Here is a 22,858-nt window from a genome sequence, read left to right on the forward strand (position 1 = left end):
TCATCATCATCATCATCATCTCAGCCATAAGACGTCCACTGCTGAACATAGGCCTCCCCCTTGGACCTCCATTCGTACCGGTTGGAAGCCACCCGCATCCAGCGTCTTCCGGCGGCCTTAACAAGGTCGTCCGTCCATCTTGTGGGTGGATGTCCTACGCTGCGCTTGCTAGTCCGTGGTCTCCACTCGAGCACTTTTCGACCCCATCGGCCATCTTCTCTGCGCGCAATGTGGCCTGCCCATTGCCACTTCAGCCTGCTAATCCGGTGGGCTATGTCGGTGACTTTAGTTCGTCTACGGATCTCCTCATTTCTGATTCGATCACGCAGAGAAACTCCGAGCATAGCCCTCTCCATAGCTCGTTGAGCGACTTTGAATTTTGAGATGAGGCCGATAGTGAAAGACCACGTTTCGGAGCCGTAAGTCATCACTGGTAACACACATTGATTAAAGACTTTCGTCTTGAGGCACTGAGGTATGTCGGACGAAAAGACATTACGTAGTTTCCCGAACGCTGCCCAACCGAGTTGGATTCGGCGGTTGACCTCCTTCTCGAAGTTGGACCTACCTAATTGGACTACTTGTCCTAGGTAGATGTACGAGTCAACAACTTCGAGTTCCCAACAGAGACTGGGATGGGCACAACATTGGCATTTGACATAAGTTTCGTCTTGTCCATGTTCATTTTCAAGCCCACCCGTTGTGAAACTCGGTTGAGGTCATCGAGCATCATGCTGAGTTCCTCCATCGACTTTGCCATGACTACGATATCGTCGGCAAACCGAAGGTGAGTGATGTATTCGCCGTTGATGTTGATGCCAAGTCCTTGCCATTCCAGGAGCTTGAAGGTGTCTTCCATTACGGCAGTAAACAGTTTCGGAGAGATAACGTCTCCCTGCCTTACGCCTCTTTGCAATGGAATCGCCTTCGTGCTATGCTCCTGTGCTCGGACCGACATGGTGGCGTTACTATACAAATACTTCAACACTTCGATGTACCGATAGTCAATATGGCATCGCTGAAGAGACTCAAGCACCGCCCATGTTTCCACCGAATCGAAGGCTTTCTCATAGTCCACAAACGCTAAGCATAATGGTAAGTTATACTCTTCGGTCTTCTGTATAACTTGCCGCAGCGTATGGATGTTGTCTATGGTACTATAGCCTTTTCGAAACCCGGCTTGTTCGGGAGGCTGGAAGTCATCAAGTCTGTGTTCAAGACGGTTCGTGATGACCCTTGAAAACAGCTTATAGACATGGCTCAGAAGCGTGATGGGTCTGTAGTTCTTCAATAGGCTGTTATCACCTTTTTTGAAAAACAGCACCACCTCGCCTCTATTCCATGTTTCAGGCGTTTTGCCCTCGGACAAGACGGAATCAAAGAGCTTCTGGAGGACTTTAAGTACCGGTGTTCCACCCGCTCTCAGAAGCTCTGAAGTGATTCCGTCTTTGCCTGGCGCCTTGTTGTTCTTAAGCTGCTTCAGGGCCATCCTAATCTCGTACAGACTGATGTCCGGGATATCTTCGGTATAATGTCGGGACAGCTTGGCTCTTGGATCTCCTACCAAGCTGTCAACGGGCTTTGCGATCGAAGTGTATAACTGTCCATAGAACCTCTCGATCTCGCCTAAAACCTCCGCTTTGCTCGACGCTATGCTGCCATCTTCCCGTTTCAGCTTCGTCAACTGGCTTTGCCCAATAGACTTGTCCTTTGCGAACACTTTGGAGCCTTGGTTTCGCTCAATAGTCTCTTTAATACGGTTAGTATTAAAGAGACGCAGATCATGTCGCAAGGACTTAGATATACGTCTATTGAGTTGCCTATATGACTTCGCGTCATCGGGAGACTGCAACTGTAGCGAACGTCGTTCAGCCATGAGGTTTAAGGTTTGCTCGGTCAATTTCTGAGGTCTAGCTTTACGGCGGGGTCTAAAAAACTTAGACCCTACTGTGTGGACAGTTTCCACTAGCCCGTCGTTGATTTCGTCCACTGAAGCCAAGTTCTCTAGGCAAGCAAAGAGCGGTTAGAGAGCTCGAGTTGAAAGCTTTCGGGGTTTTGAACATGGGCTCGAGTAGGTCGGAGCGTAGACTTCATCAGGCTGGACCTTTCAAGTTTAATATTGATATTCAGTGAGCCTCTTACGATTCGGTGATCACTAACGGTCTTTACCCTGTTGATCACTGAGACATCGCTGAATATCCGTTTCTTGTCGGTCATGATGAAGTCTATCTCGTTTCTCGTGGAACCGTCAGGACTCATCCAGGTCCATTTCCTGTGAGACGGCTTCTGGAAGAAAGAGTTCATCACGAAGAGTTCCTCTCTCTCCAGAAAGTCGGCCAGCCTCTGACCCCTAGGGTTCCGTTGCCCGTACCCAAATTGCCCCACTCTCAACTCATCACCGCTTCTCTTGCCCAACTTTGCGTTGAAGTCCCCCATAACAACAGTAAAGTAGGTTTTAGAAGTATGTATGGCCCTACTTACGTCCTCATACATAGCCTCTACTTCATCATCGGAGTGTGACGAGGTCGGTGCGTATACCTGAATGACCTTCAGCGAATATCTTTTGGATATTCTGAGTATTAGGTATACGACCCTGCTCGACACACTGTCGATGGTTATTATGTTGTTTATGAGGGACTTGTCAACGAGAAACCCGACACCACCTTGGGACTGTTGGTCGCCCTCCCGGTGGTAGAGCAAGTTACCAGACTTCAGGGTTGTCGTGTCCTCCCCCTCTCTACGGACTTCGCATAACCCTAAAATGTCCCAGTGTAACCTGCTCAGTTCCTCTTCCAGCTCGCAGATCTTTTCGTCAGTCCTCATAGTGCGTATGTTGTGTGTTACCAGGGCCAGTCGTCGTCGGGGTGGGTAGCCGGATCTTTGCCGGAGATTCTTAGCACCCCTGACCCCGCTAATGCCCTGACCGCTACCATAGCCAGAGCACCGGGGGTCGCCGGAACCTCGGGGCCGTGGTTTTATTGTGCTCTGCATGATGGGGGGTGAATGCCATAATCGCCACGCTTGGCAGGCGGGTCGGCGATCGCAGTCCAGTACACCGAATTTGAGGGACGCTGCTGCCCGTCCCCCGGTGGTCTTGGACGTAGTTTCAGGACATATCCGGGTCCTGGACGTAGTTTAAGGACATACCCGGGTCCATTTTATACCTATGTTAATATATTAATTTAGCCCACTTATTGTAGTAAAATATATACAGGGTGGCCCATTTAGATCGGCCAGTATGGGAAAATCTGATACTATAAGATATACACCGATCTCTTCTTAGGAATCATGTCATCGATTTTAGTAACACGAAAAACTGCATTCATACATTAAAAAAAAATGTGTACTCAGCTCGGGAATCGAACCCCGAACGTTTTGAAAAATAAAACTAAGACTATTTCTATTTAGATATCGATTGTGTAGGTCTTAAGCAATAAATGTTACTATGAAACATGATGTCTGAAATTAATAAAATGCATTGTTTCCATACCCTTTAATTTAATTTAGTCAGTTTTCGAAGAGACCAGCATTTTTAGGGTTCCGTATCCAAAGGGTAAAATGGGACCCTATTACTAAGACTCTGCTGTCCGTCCGTCCGTCCGTCCATCCATCCATCCGTCCGTCCGTCCGTCCGTCTGTCACCAAGCTGTATCTCACGAACCGTGATAGCTAGACGGTTGAAATGTTCACAAATGATGTATTTCTGTTGCCGCTATAACAAGAAATACTAAAAACAGAATAAAATAAAGATTTAAGTGGGACTCCCATACAACAAACGTGATTTTTGACCGAAGTTAAGCAACGTCGGGCGGGGTTGGATGACTATATCGTTTTTTTTTTGCCTTTTTTTGCATTATGGTACGGAACCCTTCATGCGCGAGTCCGACTCGCACTTGCCCGGTTTTTATTTTCAATACTTACATTTTACATACATTTTTTTTTAAATGTATGAATGCAGTTTTTCTTGTTACTAAAATCGATGGCATGGTTCCTAACAAGAGATCGGTGTAAGTCTTATAGTTTTAGATTTTCCCATTCCTTGTATGTACTAAAATACGATGCCCCGAATCGATCAAAGAACGAAGGAGAAAATAATTGAATTGAAACGTAACACGTTCACTGTCCCAATCTGACATGTAAACTTTATGGCTTTGTAATAGAGGCTAGCCGTGGCCATACGTGAGGAGCACGGGCAGTAAAGGTGTTAAAAATATCCAACCTAGCAGTAAATATCAAATGGCATTCCGCACAGGAGTAATCTAAGTAACGCCCACTGCGGGTTCAAACCTACAACGTCCTGATAGAAAGTCGTTACGCTACATGTGACATTATGAGTATCTTCAAAAATTATATAAACTAATGCGAAATTAACATAAAACCAGAAGACACAAATTAATAATAGAAATGAAACTCAAAAAAATAAAAAGCTGTAATCTCTAGGTGCGTACGACTGAGATTTGAACCCGCGGTCTCTGCTTTAAAAAGCAAACGCCTGTTACTGAGACCACAACGTGCCTTGACAATTGGCTCTAAATTCGGCTTCAGTTAGCTTTTGCTATGTGTCATTCGTCTTGACGATTCTACTAAAAGAAATAGTTTGCAGTAAGTTGACCGAGAGGCTCCTGTCAAATGCTTGAAGGGCAAAACGTGAGATAGATGTATGTGATGACAAGACTGTACTGCTTTCGATGATTGTCAAAACGCTTTACCTGAAATTAGCATGGCTATCTTTCATTCAATATTCGACCATACTTGTATGCTTTAAAGTATATTTTTCCATATTGTTCAGATATATTTGACACGTTGACCGCTTAGATACCATTGGTTTTTTGACAGCTAAGGTATCAATGACTTGTTGTAAGTGTAGAAATTAATGAATAGTGACTGTTAACATATTTGTGACACGTTGAGCGCTCACAAGTAAGTACTACCATGACAGTCAACAACTTTTTGACAGTTTAAACGTTTACCTCTCTTTGAGCACCTGGAGTGTATAGCGACTTCTGCTGCTGACTGTACAATTATCTTCTTTTTAGGCTTCCGTACCCAAAGGGTAAAACGGGACCCTAATACTAAGACTTCGCTGTCCGTCCGTCCGTCTGTCTGTCTGTCAGCAGGTATCTCACGAACCGTGATAGCTAGACAGTGGACATTTTCACAGATGATGTATTTCTGTTGCCGCTATAACATCAAATACTAAAAACAGAATAAAATAAAGATTTAAATGGGGCTCCCATACAACAAACGTGATTTTTGATCAAAGTTAAGCAACGTCGCGCGTCGGGCGTGGTCAGTACTTGGATGGGTGACCGTTCTTTTTTTGCTTTTTTTCCATTGTTTTGCATTATGGTACGGAACCCTTCGTGTGCGAGTCCGACTCGCACTTGCCCGGTTTTTTATTTTCTCATATAAATCGATTTCTGACAAAAAAACACCTCTTGACATTCATCACCAAATAACACGAATATTCCAAATTCTCTCTAAATTTACGAACGTGAAACAACTCACCAATCTTAAGATACTCCAATTCTTCAGTCATCTTAGTAGCCAACGCTTGCAGGTATCCCCGCGCCTCCTTCTCATCGGCCACCCATCGGATAATGTCCGCTATCTGCGAACCAGAAGAAGAAAAAAGTGAAGAAGGTCTGCCAGGGATCTACACAGGCGCCTATTATTAGGAAGGCAGAAAATCGTGCACAATGGAGAGCCTTGGTGCACAAAATAACGAGCTCGTGTGGTCGCGACCCTCAGTCATGAGGAATCGAGGAAGAATATCTGTGAACCAAACTGTACTTTGAAATGAAGTCATAAGCGTGATTTTTAAATGATAGTTTTATGACAAATCTGTGTTCTAAGAATCCTGTCCATATTTAGAAAAGAATAACAATCAGTTTTGCATTGTAAGTAAGAAAAAGTTGCTATTACTATTTAAAAATCAGAGACATCCTAAAGAAACACAATTAACACGTGCATATTTTTTATTCATGGTATTCACGTAGGATCTAAAAGTCTTGCATGAAAAAAATGTGAATTGTGTTCTCACTTTCTGACCGCTAAGCTTTGTCCCATAAAGCTACCTTAGGCTTTTTCCGTCGACTGCCATCTGTTGAGACAATAGGGTAACAGACCTTTTGCAACAATAACGTACCTGCGTCTCCCAGTGCTGCATGGTGTCTCGCTTGGCTCGCAGCTCCTCTAGCTCCAGCTCTAACTGCCTTCTCTCCGCCTGCCACCGGCAACCGTTCTCTGCCATCTGTTGAGATAATAGGGTAACAGACCTCTTGCAACAATAACGTACCTGCGTCTCCCAGTGCTGCATGGTGTCTCGCTTGGCTCGGAGCTCCTCTAGCTCCAGCTCTAACTGCCTTCTCTCCGCCTGCCACCGGCGACCGTTCCCTGCCATCTGTTGAGACAGTAGGGTAACAGACCTGCAACAATAACGTACCTGCGTCTCCCAGTGCTGCATGGTGTCTCGCTTGGCTCGGAGCTCCTCTAGCTCCAGCTCTAACTGCCTTCTCTCCGCCTGCCACCGGCGACCGTTCTCTGCCATCTGTTGAGATAATAGGGTAACAGACCTCTTGCAACAATAACGTACCTGCGTCTCCCAGTGCTGCATGGTGTCTCGCTTGGCTCGGAGCTCCTCTAGCTCCAGCTCTAACTGCCTTCTCTCCGCCTGCCACCGGCGACCGTTCCCTGCCATCTGTTGAGACAGTAGGGTAACAGACCTGCAACAATAACGTACCTGCGTCTCCCAGTGCTGCATGGTGTCTCGCTTGGCTCGGAGCTCCTCTAGCTCCAGCTCTAACTGCCTTCTCTCCGCCTGCCACCGGCGACCGTTCTCTGCCATCTGTTGAGACAATTTATTTCAATATAAAATACATGTTATTATCGTCGGCTGTACTCTTAAACAGCCGTATTGTACACGAGTTGCGGTTGCACTTATTTAGGTTCATCATCATCATCATTTCAGCCTATATACGTCCCACTGCTGAGCACAGGCCTCCTCTCATGCGCGAGAGGGCTTGGGCTATAGTCCCCACGCTAGCCCAATGCGGATTGGGGACTTCACATACACCTTTGAATTTCTTCGCAGATGTATGCAGGTTTCCTCACGATGTTTTCCTTCACCGAAAAGCTAGTGGTAAATATCAAATGATATTTCGTACATAAGTTCCGAAAAACTCATTGGTACGAGCCGGGATTTGAACCCGCGACCTCCGGATTGAAAGTCGGGCGTCATATCCACTCGGCCACCACTGCTTTTTTAGGTATTTAGGTTATGTTTTCATAAAAGATAAAAAAAAACAGCCACAACCGAATACAGAACCTCCTCCTTCTATGAAATGGAAGTCGGTTAAAAATAATAATAATAGTAGCTTATGTGACTGCTACCTAATGAAAGGCATTAAAAACCGAGTGTGGGAAACGAATGAAATGAGTTTCATAAAAGGATCACACGAGTATGGTAATTCGCCAGTAACTGACCACTTTTAGTAACTGGCCGCCCTAATCTAAAACAAATTATATTCGCCTATAAAACAGAATTCATTTTAGTATAAGCTTTCTTTTATACCATCAAGCGATAAAGTTCAAAACCGCTTGTTACTCGAGCAATACCATAGTCTTGCAAAGTACACCGTAATGCGTTATGATAAGGTATAAAATCGCTGGTATATCTCACCGCGTCCAGATCCTTGGCGAGTTTCCTGTTCTCGTTGATCAGCATCTGCCTGTCCTCGCTGTCGCTCATCTGCTCTAACCGCCGGCTCTCCAGTTTATCCTTAGATGTTTGTAACTGAAAGTTAAAACACGCACATAATTTACATCAAAATGCATCTTATAGGGCCAGTTGTACCAACCACAGTTAACAGACTGATCAACGTCAGGCAGCAGAGATGTATGTATGTATGTATTTACTTTATTGTACAATATACATACAAATAAAAACACGAGAAACACAGTTACAGAACAGTTAGAGATGTATGAAACTTCCCATACAATAAAATTTAGCGAACGCTTTAACGGTAACAGACAGTTTGGTGCAACCGACCCATAGTCTTCCCTATCGATTTCGGTGACGGCGACCTCACCAGTCGGTTTTTCCTCTTATGTGGCTGGCCAGGCCAAACTTGATCTTAAAAACTCTTTCACATTCACGGCAGTAGAGTTGACCGGCCGTGTTGTACGTATACACGTAGGAGGGCTTAGGTCTTTCCTTGAGTAATTGGCGTTTTACGTCTAGCGTCGCGAGGCGGTTTTCCTCAAACGACTTGATGGATTCAAAGGTGGTAGACCGCCTCGCAGCGAGCACCTCCCAACGTGCAGGATCGATAGCACACGCGTATAAAAACCATAATTGACTTTAACTGATGACAATTATTACATACCTCTCTGTTGAGCACGCTCCTAACGGCGTCTCCTTCGTGTAGTTGTTCTCTAAGCGACGCGAGCTCCGCATTGTACCGTTGCTGTTGTTGCGCGAGGGATTCCTTGTATTGCAACTGCGGAGAAAACGTTAGAGTATAATATTTGTTTGAGTTTTGTTCATTGACGTATATATCTAAGGACTGGCCTTACAGGCACTAAAAATGGTACTAGTTCAGCTGTGTCACCCACGAATTCCAGCCAGTCGTGCAGTCTAACGCAGCTATTTGCGACCAATAGCGCGCGTGATGCGAACTCATCAACCAATCGCGCGTGATGCGAACTTATCAACCAATCGCGTTGTAGCGGTGTCACACCGCTGTACTGGCCCCCGTTATGCCTCATTATTATTGCCCGTAAGGCCAGTCCTTAGATATTAATGTCAATGGCTTTGTTATTTAGTGGGGGCGGGACGTGCGTAGATCTTTTACCACCATGTTTGTGTAAGGGTGGTATTCCACTTGTTCAATTTCTTTGTCCAATGTGTGTTTGATTTTGTTTCACATGTTATTCAATGATGGATTACCCTTATTGAGAAGAAAAAGAAAAAAGAACTCAATGAAGTGTGTGTACCTCGAGCGCTTCCACCTGGTACGCGCGTGACTAATGGCGTTGTCATTTAACTTTGGAGTGTAACTACTGTACAGTAGTTGCGGCGTGCCATAAATGTTCACTAGGTAAGCCGAAGTTTATTTGGCTTACTATTTCTTTGGAATTTCTAGAATAAACTCAGATGTCTCTAAATAGGCAAGCGGATGGGGATCGAGTTCTATAGACGCTCCGCCACTGCTGTACAGAAGGTCGAAAATAGTCTGAGCGCCAGTTGCACCAACTACATTTGACAGACTGATCAACGTCAGCCGGCGCGCCCCGGCGCGCCACTATGGAACTTTTCATACATAAAAATTTAGCGAACTCTTTAACGATACGAACAGTTTGGTGCAACCGACCCTGAGTGGTACATACCTCCAGCGCGTCCACCTCGGCCTGCAGGCGCGCCACGTCGGCCGCCGCGGAGCCCGGGGGGGCGGCGCCGCCCGCCTCCGCGCGCACGGACCGGAGAGTATCTTCGCGTAATTTCCGCTCCTGCGAATTATAATATCACATAAATCAACAGCACTCGACGAGGGTGCGGAATGTTAGAGTCGGCGAAGCGCATGTAACATTCCCGAAGTTTCAGGCGTCCTTACGACCCGGCCGCGACATTGTGCGACCGGCGGCGGCCGCGACCATAGGTTGGAGCGAGACAGCGATCGGACTCTCCGTTCCCGCCTATGGTTACCGCCGCCGCCGGTCGCGCAACGGGAACGGTACACTACGTACAAATCATATAGAAATAGCGATACATTTGACGTCCCCTCCCCCGCAAAAATCGGCAGACTGTTTTGTACAGAAAATGACAGCCAAGACGTCTCCAGTTACTAAATGCTCTAAGCACATTCATACTATCGTCGCGAAAGTGTGTCTGTCTGTCTGTTACCTCTTCACGCTTAAACCGCTGAACCGAGTTAGTTGAAATTTGGTATTGAGTACCGGAGAAAGACATAGAATAGTTTTTATGTCGGAAATCATCCCTGAAGAGAGTGCAAAGGGGGTAGAATTTAAAGAGTTAATGAATTGCCTAATAATTGAAGTAAGCAATGCGCGAATTAAATGAATGCTATTAGCATTATATAGGCGCTATACCTGCTTTAGCTGCTGTCACTAATGCCACGCAGACGAAGTTGCGTAGTAATACATAAATATTGAGATAAACAAAAGGCGTCCTTATCCCACAGACATAGTCGCACTACCCCCTCTGCCACGCATCTTCTTCTTCCTGGCGTTATCCCGGCATTTCGCCACGGCTCATGAGAGCCTGGGGTCCGCTTGACAACTAATCCCATGATTTGACGTAGGCACTAGTTTTTACGAAAGCGACTGCCATCTGACCTTCCAACCCAGAGGGTAAACTAGGCCTTATTAGGATTAGTCCGGTTTCCTCACGATGTTTTCCTTCACCGAAAAGCGACTGGTAAATATCAAATGATATTTCGTACATAAGTTCCGAAAAACTGATTGGTACGAGCCGGGGTCCCTCCCACGCATACGGTAATTTTACTCCATGCTCGAGTCGAAAATGTCTTTGTGTGACGTCCGTGTCTTTGAACGGAGCAATCGCGGCACAGGACTTCGCTCACCTCGTCCCGCGCACCCCCGCATTTTTGGCATCATCGGTTGCATGAAATAATTGCTCTAAACTCGGTCTAGAGGCTTCCTAGTCTATGCCTTATCCACTACACTTACTTTGGTAGCCTCTGAGATGGCAGTGTCGAGTCGTGCTTCTAACTCTCGCCGGCCCTTGTCCGAGCGACGAATGTCCTGCCTTAGGGCATCTATCTTCTGCATGGCTACTTCTAACTCCTCTTCTTTATCACGGACCTAAAAAAGGACATTTAAATTTCATTTCACAAATATCTTTATTCAAACTTCCATTCCGTTCAGGCGCGATATGATCTTAAATTACATCAAACTCATTTTGCTTCTTTTTTTACGAAGTGATTTTCTTTAAACTAGTCTAAAACTGCTTTAGAAGGAATACACCATTACCGCTATTTTTTAAGACAGCCAAAATATAGAAAATAACGACAATTCCAACGAAATATCAATTAATGTTCTATTTTGCGTCTTAATCTTTTAACCGCCGCGACTATTTTATGCAATAGTAAATTTTATTACAATGTATTAAGGTTTATTCTTAATTATACCGTTCGTCGACTATGGCTGACGGTGGCAGTTAACAAAATGGTTATGACTGGACACCCAGCTTCTTAGGAAAAACTGTATATATTGCATAAAGAAAACAACATTTATACCGGGTGTGGCCTGTTATATGAGCAAAAAATTAAACAGTAGACTGTACTCCTCATACTGACTAATATTTGTTCAGCGACTTTTAAAAATATAAAAATTTTACCTTCCAATAAAATTATTATTATGTTTCCTATCCACATCGGATATCTTCATTGAGAGAGTAACGCGATCGTTGACCAATGATGCCACTAGCGTCTATGTAGTCGCTCCGCCCCACGCCGTGACGTAGTTCCGCTTCCACTTCCTGCGAACCGTTGCTCGCTTCCCGCCACTCGCCACCGCCATGTCATTGTTGAGGAGAAGTACCGTCGGCATAAAAGTAGCCTAGTAGCCTGCCAGGAAGGCATTACTCAGATATCCGATGTGGATAGGAAACATAATAATAATTTTATTGGAAGGTAAAATTTTTATATTATGTGTTCCGTACTCCACATCGGATATCTTCATTGAGACCTGTTTATTATCTCCTGGTGGCGAGTTAGCGGGCGCGCAAGCGATAGGGCTACACCTACTGTCATAGAACTCAGAGAACGAATAAATATGTATACACCATATTGCAACCCATGAAATCACAGTGACTCGTTATAATGTGAATTACAGGAAATTGAGAATTGAAATTGTAATCTCAGGTTCGAATCTGACGTTAAACTGGTTTAAGAGAATTCTCATTCGAAATCGCATCCGATCCGCAGAATCTCGGCGAGTCATGTTCCCAATTAACATAAGCGAAAATATCGCTAAGTGAATAGCTTTCCAGCCAATTTAGTTATTAAGTACATCGTGGATCAAAAGCAATCGTAGGCGAGGCCGGCTTGGATGAGACTGTGGCTGAAAGAAATAAGCGAAGTGTCCCCTAACATTTTGTGTAATTCTCGCAAGGTGACGTACCCAGACTACCTACTTATACTGGGTCTATACTTTATTCCGGAGCTTCTAAGAGTCCAGTCGGTAAGACACGTTATCTGGTTTAGAGCCGAATTTCGGACACAAAATAATAGCGTTAAAGTTATCTATGTAATTGCCCGGGCTACAGTGTAGTAGAGTAAGGTCATTGACCCTGCGGCCTGATGCTAACAGCAAAAGTGCGGCAGCTATTCTATCGTACTTCTTCTAACGTACCTAACGTTGTAGGGCTATTTAAATTAGGGCAAGTAGATGTCTCGCGTCCCAAGCTGGTGCTTTGGGAGGCGCTGGTCTCGCTATTAATGGCGTTGGAAGAAGGCATAGTGTCCGATAGTGGTTCATACACAGCACTTGTGAGAGGCTTATGAACGAGTATCGTTCTGAAAGCTAACATGGATAATAGAAATAGACGTCTGAGATAGCTCGCTACTTCACTGGATAGAGGTACCTGGCAGTTGATCTTATTTTTGATGCACCATAAAGACCGTTTCTACATTGTGGCCGTACATGCAGCCTAGACAAGGGGACGATCTAGGGGCTCCCGTTACTGTTTTCTATACAAACACAGTACCGGAATCGGGAATATCCGGTTCTTCCATATTAGTGAGACAGTGACAGTTGCGTTTCGTTCGCTACGTAGCGTTAGACCTTGGCATGTTATATGCATGCGCCAGTCACGCCAGTAGCGGACGTCACTCCTGATCCCGCCAGCTCGGTGTTGGAGCGTCCTATCTGACAGGAGCTACGCCTCATTCTTAAGGTCGTTGACTCGTAAGGGAGGGCGGTCTGACGTTGTGTTCACTAGGACCGCCAGTAAATTGCAAGCTTACCACAGCTGCTTTAAGACTCCTTATCACGCCGTCGCAGTACACAGACTAGGCTGGGAGGTGGAGACATCCATGCCAAGTCTCACAGGCAGCTGTCAAAGGTCGTGGTAGCAGTTCAATGAGTCTGTTAAGAAATACCGTGGCACAGTGCGAGGGCTCTCGAAAGCGGAGGCCGGCCAACAAGGCGCCTGTCAGGTGAAGACAGTCTCGGCGGCTGCTGGGCGCAGCTGCCACTCGGGCGCGCAGTGACTTCTTGATAAACCGTTGCCCTCGGGGGTTGTACCGACCTGGCAAGTAGCAAGCAACCAGCGCGACCTGTAGACGATCTGCTGGCATCAGCAGTTTTTGCGACAGCCGTAGTAACGGAAGGGATGTAGTGTCGCCGTCGTTTTATGTATACTGTACCGGTGCGGTTGTATGTTTACACTTCTGTCGTCAGCGCTGCAGATGCGGCCCGTTAACGGTTACTCTTCGCTGAAAGGGCCTTACCTCGTACATTGTCTACCAATATTGGAGATTGTAACGGACTGCTTGCATAAGATGAGGAAGAAAGTGGTGCGAGGCTTTCGGCAGCTCCGTGTTGCTGGGGACTGCGAAGGCTTCACCTTCCTCCATGAACTAAAGTTTGCGAATTTGAGACTGAACAGAAGGCATTGAGTCTCATTTCTGCGAGAAACTCTGCAGCAAGGCAGGCCTGTATGTCGCGAAAAAGAAAACTTTCAATCGGTGTGTTGTGCCGCGTGTCCCACGTGATGTCTAGGAGCGTGATGGTCTAATTCGCTTTATCCGAAGAGACACCCTATATCGAGTTAGTATAGGGCATCGAGTTAGTAGCATGCTTTTAAGGAAATCGAACTGGTGAAATCAAGTCTAAAATCGATTTTGGCGCTTTGCGTAACAAAACTGTTTCGATAAAGTCGAATACAGACAGATGGAAACTGCTGGAGTCCTCCTGGCCCCTTTCTCTTAGCACCGGAAACTCAAGCTTGTTCAGGCGCAGCGGGTTTATTTGTCCCATTTTGTTTATTATGGCTTTTCGCTTTGTAAGACGGAACTTAAGCTGGAGAGCGCGAGCAAGTAGAGATAATTATGTGAAGTCTGCAGACCTTTTCGATGCCTTTCACCTCGGTTTCGAGCGGTCGCACAGGGCCTTGTCGCTAGCTGTTCTCCGGTTGGACCACTCCATGGCCTCGAGAAGTCGTAGGAGCTTCGAAGCGACACAGCGAAGTCGATCAGCACCTTTATGAAGCCCGGGAACACGACGTATTTTCCTCTGAGTATCGACATATCTTACCGCTTTCAACTCCGGGCAGTCGAGCCGCGCTAGGACGGGGCTCTTTACGACCTTGTCTGCCGTCGCCGGAGGATTCTTTAACCGAAACCAAGAGCTTAGCGGTCTGTTCGTGCTGTATCATACCATACCTATACCTGCACCATAGCTATAGGCGCCTACGTACCTCAATGGAACCATGTGGACAGGACAAAACTGATACTGTGGCGCCCAGCGAGCAAGGGACGACATCGTCGTAGTTGCAGCATCGGTGGACAGCATCGGCGTGATTGTGGCAACCGCCGCCGCTCGGGAGGCGCCGGTGCGTGAAGCTAGGGGCGCCATCGTGGCGGCCAGCTCGGGGGGGGGGGGGGGGGGGGGGGCACCGGTGTCTGAGGCCGGGCGGCTCATGGCGGCCGCCACTGGTTCGGGAAGCGCTGGTGCGTGGGGCGAGGACCCATAGTGGCGGCCCGCTCTAGAGGCGTTGTCGCGTGAGGCGGGCGGCTCCATCGTGGCGGCCGCCGCCACCGGCTCGGGAGGCGCCGGTGCGTGCGGCGAGAGGCGCCATCGTGGCGGCCAGCTCGGGAGGCACCGGTGCATGAGGCGGTCGCCGTCTGGCTGGCTGGTCTGGGAGGCACTGCTGTGAGGCGAGAGGCGCCATCGTGGCGGCCAGCTCGAGAGGCGCCAGTGCGCAGGTGGTGGTGCCATCGTGGCGGGCGGCATCATCGTGGCGGGCAGCGCCATTGTGGCAGCCGCCGCCGCCGCGTCGATGCGTAATCCGAGAGGCGCCATCGTGGATCGTGGCGGCCAGCTCGGGGGGCAGGCGGTGTCATCGAGCGGGCGGCGCCATCATGGCGGCCACCGTCGCCAGGCTCAGGTGCGAGAGGCGCCGTCGTGGCGGCCAGCTCGACAGGCGCCGGTGCGCGTGACGGACGTTACCGGCACGGGAGGCGCCGATGGCTAGGCTCGTAGTTGCACGCATCATCACGGCGACGCTGTTGCCCTCGGCGGTGCCATCGTGGTGGCCACCACCGGCGCGTAGGTCACCAGCGACGTCATGACGGCCGGCAACCAACGCGGCGATCGTCGCTGTACTCGTAGCCTTTTGCTTACACGTAACTTACCTTCCTTCCGCTCGAGCAGTCGGGACGCAGAAGCGGTCCGCCTTCACCTTGGCGCGATCCACCCGCGATGCGCCCGCAGCTGCAGGAGCGGGCATGTGACGCGCAGAGCCACGCGGATCTCTCGGAGTCCCGCTGGACTGGAAGCGTCCGCACCGCAACTGCAGCAATAGGAGCGGGCGTGTAACGTCTCGCGGAGTCCCGCGGACTGCAGGCGTCCGCACAGCGACTGCAGCAACAGGAGCGGGCGTGTGACGCCTCTCGGAGTCCCGCGGACTGGAGGCGTCCGCACCGCGACTGCAGCAACAGGATCGGGCGTGTGACGTCTCTCGGAGTTCCGCGGACTGGAGGCGTCCGCACCGCGACTGCAGCAACAGGAGCGGGCGTGTGACGTCTCTCGGAGTCCCGCGGACTGGAGGCGTCCACACCGCGACTGCAGCAACAGGAGCGGGCGTGTGACGTCTCTCGGAGTCCCGCGGACTGGAGGCGTCCGCACCGCGACTGCAGCAACAGGAGCGGGCGTGTGACGTCTCTCGGAGTCCCGCGGACTGGAGGCGTCCACCGTGGCCCGCAGCGGCGCGGTGTCTCGGAGTCACCTTGGACGACAGCAGAAGACGCGGCGCGCGCGGGCGGGGGCGGGCGCCGGGCCCGCGCCCCGGTCGCGCCGCAACTAACAACACGAGGTACTCCCAGGCTACTGCCTGAGAACCCTCCTTTAGTGACGAAGTAACTTCTGAACGCCAATAAAATTAGAATATCTTAAACTGGCTCACCGGATGGTTCGAGACAATCCAAACCTCCTTATCAGCGAAGCGCGGCGCCCGAAAGCAGCGCGCGCAGGCCGTCCGCCGCCGCGCCGCCCGGGCGCCGCCGCCGCCGCCGCAGGCACGATGACCGCACGTTCCCTCTCCGATGCGGAGCGACTTGTTACCACTTGTTAACAAAAACCACTGACGCACTTCCTACTTCGATCTCGAAAATGCGAGTTAACGGTAACGATTTTAGCAGCATGGAATGTGAAAATTAATTTAGCGAGAAAAAAGTGGGTAGAATTGAAAAGCACCGTTCGATGACTTCGATCGCGAGACCGCCAAAAGACTAATAGTGGCGATCTCTGCCATATCTCACTATTTAATCGACCGAGCTTTGGATCGGAAATGTTAAAGCACCATGCTGCAAAAATATACGCAAAAAATATTTGCGGACCATCGGTCAAGACGGTCGACGAAACAATGACATGGCGGTGGCGAGTGGCGGGAAGCGAGCAACGGTTCGCAGGAAGTGGAAGCGGAACTACGTCACGGCGTGGGGCGGAGCGACTACATAGACGCTAGTGGCATCATTGGTCAACGATCGCGTTACTCTCTCAATGAAGATATCCGATGTGGAGTACGGAACACATAATAACTTGTGGTTTGATTTTTAATACACTTTAAAGTTTATTCTAAGAGCAATGTATTGCGAATTTTGTTATGTTTAAGGCGTGACAAGCAACGTCAATCACAATGATATGGCGTGGCGATGGCGTCCATTGAAGATAATATTTTTTTGTATGAAAAATAGGGAGTCTAAAAACTTATTTTTTTTTATTTTAATTGTTGAACAAAAGTGTCACCGTTTGAGGAGAACAACCTATGTTTTAATTATTTGCTCATATTACAGGCCACACCCGGTATATTTTACCTGTCGCGACAGCTTTTGTTTCTGTTGCCGCAACTCCGACAGGCGATCCGTAACCTCGTTGTACTCCGTCATCGCTAGCTTCCGCTGCGCCACGGCATCTTTCAGTTCTTTATCCTGAAACACACGATAAACATGTAGAAACCATGGCGGCCTATTCTGCCCTCCTAAGCCGAATAGCGGCATCTCAAAAACAAATGACGTTGAAAATTCAATTTTCAGATAAAGAATGTAAGGTATATGTTTGCATATATTTTTATTTGAGATACCGCTACTTGGCTTAGTAGGGCAGTATTTTACTTCAACTCTTTTATGTGGTGCGCGTGCCGCGACCGCTGCAGGGGACCATCGAGTGCGCCGACTTCTGGCCGAAAGGTGTCCTGTTTCGGAGGTTCCGGGGCAAACTGCCGAATCCGACACAAGAGCAGCCGATGGATGGAGGAGGCCGAGGAGCCACGCCGTTATGTCGACTAAATAGTGTTTAGTTTTAAGTTTATAGAATGCATATGTATGTTAGTCTGTAAGGTATTTGTAATATAGGCCAAGGCCTGTCTGATTTAAATTTCAAAATAAGTAAATAACACGGTCTTACGGCTCGGCCGCAACATTGCGCCACATGCGACGGCGACGGCGGCGGCGGCGGCGGCGGCGTCAACCATAGGTTGGAGCGAGACACAGCGTTCGGACCTTTCGTTCCCACCTGTGGTTGCCGCCGCCGCAGTCGCCAGTCGCGCAATATCGTGGGCGAGCCGTTAACGACAACGAAGACGGAGTAACATCTCTCGCTCTAAATGTGCGTTAACTTCAGATTGCGCCGACGGAATCAACTTTTATTGCACCATTTAAAAACATTACCAAAGAGAATTTAGACTAGAGGAATAGATTGTTTAAGCGGCGTCTGTACGCGAGGGATGTCTCAGGCAGCTGTATAGGGGTCGTGCGTGTTAAAGGGTCATCTTGTGGCCTGAATCGGAAAACATGAACTATACATTGATACTTCAAAGTAAGCGCTACCCTCAACAGTTCGTTTTCTTATGGATTGTAGGTTCTGCCATCTTATGGGCTACATTGGAAGCTTAAGCTTGACATTTCCACTTCGCTCCAATAAACAAGGGACTCCTGTGCTGCCCCCTACGGTTCATGCACGTTACATATTGGCAACTGTTCATTTATAGGAAGATAGTTAAGTTTCGACTCTCGTAAAGACCCGCATACTCAGTTTCTTCGGTCACGTCTCGAGACGAAACAATGACTCCATAGAGCGTCTAGTCACACCTCGGACACTGGCGATCAAATGTATGAAACAAACGCGTTCCTACGCACACAGTCTATCTCGTGTAGATGAACGCGTACCATGCTTGTATGAGTAAGATAAGACGTGCTAGGGTTCCCGCCATTTTGTTGTCAAGTTCGATGACCTCAATGACTCAAAACTCATAGCGCGAATTAGGAAGAAATAAGAATCGTGTTATGCTGTAAGGTGGGTATCTAAGCTCGATTTATACAATAGTTTCCTATTTTGAGTCAGTATAAACTAAGTAACAAAATTTTTGTAAGGAAATTCAGGCCACCAAAATATTACGTAAGTTGAAAACATGATTTTTTGTTCATATAGATATTGTGTTTGTGTTCAGTGTGATCTAATAGGTTTTGTAAATATTTGTTTAATATTTGAATATTTTACGTGGCCTCCGCTCTGCGCACCGCGTCTTCGCGTCCTTGCCAGCTGGTAACTGTGAGGTAACCGAGAGCGGGTGGGCGGCACTTTCAAGAGGCAGGGAGTGTCCATACTGTACGCTAGTACTCTTTATTATGGTTTACTAATATGTGGCCGAAAATTGTATGGCAAATTATCACTTCCCAAACTATTTTTCCCATAGTATCATTTGGCAAAACTATCAGATGGCAAACCAATGTTTCGCATATATAACATGTCGCAAATGATTATTTACAATATTATTGTATGGCAAAATATTTAGTTGGTCATGTTTCAAAATGTCTTTTATTGTTATGTCGAATGTATTGATAGGCATAAATTATTTTTCGCCTAATATTGTGATGCATACTACTAAATACCCTAATAATATAGTACTCAACTACTCATGGTACAAATTACAGTAGCATTTTATTTCGTTACGTAGGTAGTTTTTTCGAGATGTGCAGTTCAATGATGGAGGTAGTAATTTTGTTTACTACATTTCTGGCAACAGTTTGTTTTCGTGGGGTCGCAATTCTTACCTAACCTAACCCACTTTTCTGGCAACAGTTCGTTTTCTTGGGGGTCGCAGTTCTAACCTAACCTAACCCACCTTTCAGGCAACAGTTTGTTTTCGTGGGGTCGCAGTTCTGACCTAACCTAACCCACTTTTCTGGCAACAGCTCGTTTTCTTGGGGGTTGCTGTTCTAACCTAACCTAACCCACTTTTCTGGCAACAGTTCGTTTTCTTGGGGGTTGCAGTTCTAATCTAACCTAACCCACTTTTCTGGCAACAGTTCGTTTTCTTGGGGGTGGTAGTTCTAACCTAACCTAACCCACATTTCAGGCAACAGTTTGTTTTCGTAGGGTCGCAGTTCTAACCTAACCTAACCCACTTTTCTGCCAACAGTTCGTTTTCTTGGGGGTCGCAGTTCTAATCTAACCTAACCCACCTTTCAGGCAACAGTTTGTTTTCGTGGGGACGCAGTTCTAACCTAACTGTTGCAAAATGACGCGGTTTTGGAAAGAGATGCAATGCCAATTCACAACATTCAGGATCGAGCATAAATATCTATACTCGCCGGTAATAAACGGTACAACACGATAAAATAACCAAAGGATATCACGCACTGGACTGACCTGATACTGCAGCAATGGCGGAATCCTCTGGATACGACTGGTTCTTCTTTTTTTACGTTCAGCACCTTTTCTTCTATCACACACCGGCCGGCGGTACGTTAAACAGTCTTAGGTCTTTTGTCACGCACGATATAACACTAAAACACTTAGTTTTGGAGGCTTAATACATATAAAAATGATTTAAATCGATAGCGGTCGATCCGCATGGCGCGGCGGCTCGGTAGTTCTCCTTTTCGCCAACAGAGGCGCTGCTGAGGCTCGTCCTGAGCGTGCCGCCCGAGAGTTTCGGACGATCCTATTGGCTAAAATGTCAATATTGTATCGTTATGAAGTGCGTATTGGCTTTGCATCGATAAACGGTAGAAGCGCGCGGAAATTTGATTGATTACTTAAAAACTAAACGTTAAGAACGGAACATTCCGCCCACCAAAATACCAATGGGATTTTCCCGAATGAAAAAGAAAATGTTACTTAATTATTAGTAAACTACGATTTACGAAACTAATCTTAAAACTAAGGAACGCTGATAATGGGAGCGATTAGTCGGATGGAAGGGGACATAGTTTGACCAGGGGCCTTTTAACTAAATTATCCTTCGCGGTTCGCACGGTAGCCACCCGAACTACTCCGTCAGGTCCATTATGAAGAGAGACAACTCGTCCCAACGGCCAATGAAGAGGAGGTCGGTTCTCATCTTTGATAAGTACGATTGAGTTTACGGTTAACGGTGTAGAGTCTTTGGTCCATTTTGCACGCAGAGTTAAGGCGTTTAGGTACTCATTTTGCCAGCGTTTCCAGAACTGCTGTTGGAACGCTTGGATGAGTTGCCACCGGTTTAGTCGATTAAGTTTAACGTCCGTATAGTCAGAGTCTGGGACTGCTGTCAGGGGTTCTAATGTCAGAAAGTGACCGGGTGTGAGGACGTTCAGGTCGTTAGGGTCAGAACTTAATGGACACAAAGGCCTCGAGTTCATAATCGATTCTATTTGGGTGAAACATGTCGATAATTGTTCGAAAGTTAAGACCTGGTCGCCAACGATGCGATATAAATGTGTCTTGGCGGCCTTAATCTGGATCTCCCATATCCCTCCAAAGTGTGGAGCGGACGGGGGGTTGCGTTTGAAAGTGATATGTTCTGCGTGCGAGGCTCGTTCCATACATTCTGCTAGTTGTGAGCTCGCGCCGACAAAATTTGTACCACAATCCGAGTGTATGACGTTACAACGGCCACGACGGGAAACGAAACGACGTAAGGCTGCGATGAAGCCATCGGTTGATAGCGTTGACACTACCTCCAAGTGGACGGCCTTTGTGCTTAGGCACACAAACAGGCATAAGTAAGCCTTATCGATTTTCGCACCGCGATGGGATCCGAGTTTGATGCGAAATGGACCACCGAAATCAACGCCGACCTCAGAAAACGGTTTAGCCTGATTGACTCGAAAGGCAGGAAGGTCGCTCATGAACGGTTGCAGAGGCTGCGGATGAAGACGATAGCAACGGATGCATTTCGAAAGCTGGTGTCGTATCGCTCGCCTAGCCGCGAGGATCCAGAATTGTTGCAGGACTAAATAATGAGTCGTATTTAGACCAGGGTGAAAGGTTTTCCGATGGACGGATTCGATTACGCGTGTCGTAAGTACACACTTTCTAGGCAACAAGGCAGGGTGCTTATGTTCGAATTCTAAGCCGGAGCGCGCGAGTCGCCCGCCCACCCTGAGAATGCCTTGGTCGTCTAGGAACGGATTTAGTTTGCGAAGACTACGAGGTAGCTGTTTTCGCAACCTAAGTTTCGATATGACATCGGAAAAATGCCGAACTTGGAAATGCTTGACGATTTCTAGTAGCGCGCGATGGCGCTCGATGTCCGTTATGAGCAGGCTTTCAGATCGTGAAGCGCTGCCACGCGCGTTGGTACAAAACCTACGAACGTAAGCTAGAATGCGACAGACCTTGTCCAACGACGAATATCTCTCTAACAGCTGATCGATTATTGACGTTTGTGTGATTGGTTCGGTTTGGCTTGTTACGAGAGTTACACGACGCTGTTCGGAAAGTACGACGTTATCGGTGTTGCGATCTTTCGATAGATCTGTTGGCCATTCGGACGGCGATTGAGAGAGCCACGCTGGGCCCGCCCACCATAGCGTATTGGTTAAAAGTTCCTGAGGAAACTGCCCTCGTGAACAGATATCTGCGGGATTCGTTCCAGAGGGAACGTGTCTCCAGCAAGCGGTAGGAACGATGTCCTGCACGTGGCTAACACGATTTGCGACGAATGTCACCCAACGAGAGGACGGAGCGCGCAACCAAGCCAATGTAACGGTTGAGTCGCACCAAAGGTAGGTTTCGTCGACAGGCAACCGTAGCGTGTCCTTGACGAACTTGATGAGGTCAGCAAGCAGCATTGCTGCGCACAATTCTAATCTGGGCAAAGATTGTTTCCGAAGTGGACAAACTCTCGCCTTTGCGCAAACGAGGTGGACGCGAACGGAGCCATCAGACTCGGTGACACGTAGATATATGACGGCGCCATACGCTACCTCAGAACTGTCACAAAACCCGTGCAACTGATACGATTGAGCACCTTCGATGGTAAATTTGCGAGGGATTTTGAGATCTCTAACTTGAGGAAGTTGTTGAGAGAAATTGCTCCATTGGGATACAATTTCCGGGGGAGGAGTTTCATCCCACGAAGAGCCGAGAATCCAAAGTTTTTGGATCAAGGCTTTGGCTTGGATTGTCAATGGAGACAAAAAACCCAAAGGGTCGAAGATTCTGGCGACCTCACTTAGAATCGTTCGTTTGGTACACGGTTGATTGGACGGTTGGACGTTAAAAACGAACGAATCGGAAGCGGGTTCCCATTTAAGGCCAAGGACCTTAACGGTGGTGTCTTCGGACTCGGTAAATGCGATGGCGTCCGAAAGACACATTTCTGAGG

General features: G+C 47.7%; 1 protein-coding gene across 1 annotated transcript in view; it reads right to left on the bottom strand.

The window, feature by feature from the left end:
• The window catches only part of LOC134675918 (serine/threonine-protein kinase Genghis Khan), an 82,149-nt gene that overhangs the window by 33,107 nt on the left and 26,184 nt on the right, over positions 1–22,858 (bottom strand). Inside the window, exons 18-24 of the mRNA XM_063534262.1 lie at positions 17,082–17,195; positions 10,711–10,845; positions 9,391–9,510; positions 8,388–8,501; positions 7,682–7,795; positions 6,743–6,847; positions 5,509–5,611 (exon numbers count right to left, since the gene is read on the bottom strand). Of these exons, the coding sequence (XP_063390332.1) occupies positions 5,509–5,611; positions 6,743–6,847; positions 7,682–7,795; positions 8,388–8,501; positions 9,391–9,510; positions 10,711–10,845; positions 17,082–17,195 (805 nt within the window). The remainder of the gene's footprint in view (positions 1–5,508; positions 5,612–6,742; positions 6,848–7,681; positions 7,796–8,387; positions 8,502–9,390; positions 9,511–10,710; positions 10,846–17,081; positions 17,196–22,858) is intronic.

The sequence above is a fragment of the Cydia fagiglandana genome, chromosome 23 (assembly GCF_963556715.1).
Source record: "Cydia fagiglandana chromosome 23, ilCydFagi1.1, whole genome shotgun sequence".
In the NCBI taxonomy this organism is placed as follows: domain Eukaryota; kingdom Metazoa; phylum Arthropoda; class Insecta; order Lepidoptera; family Tortricidae; genus Cydia; species Cydia fagiglandana.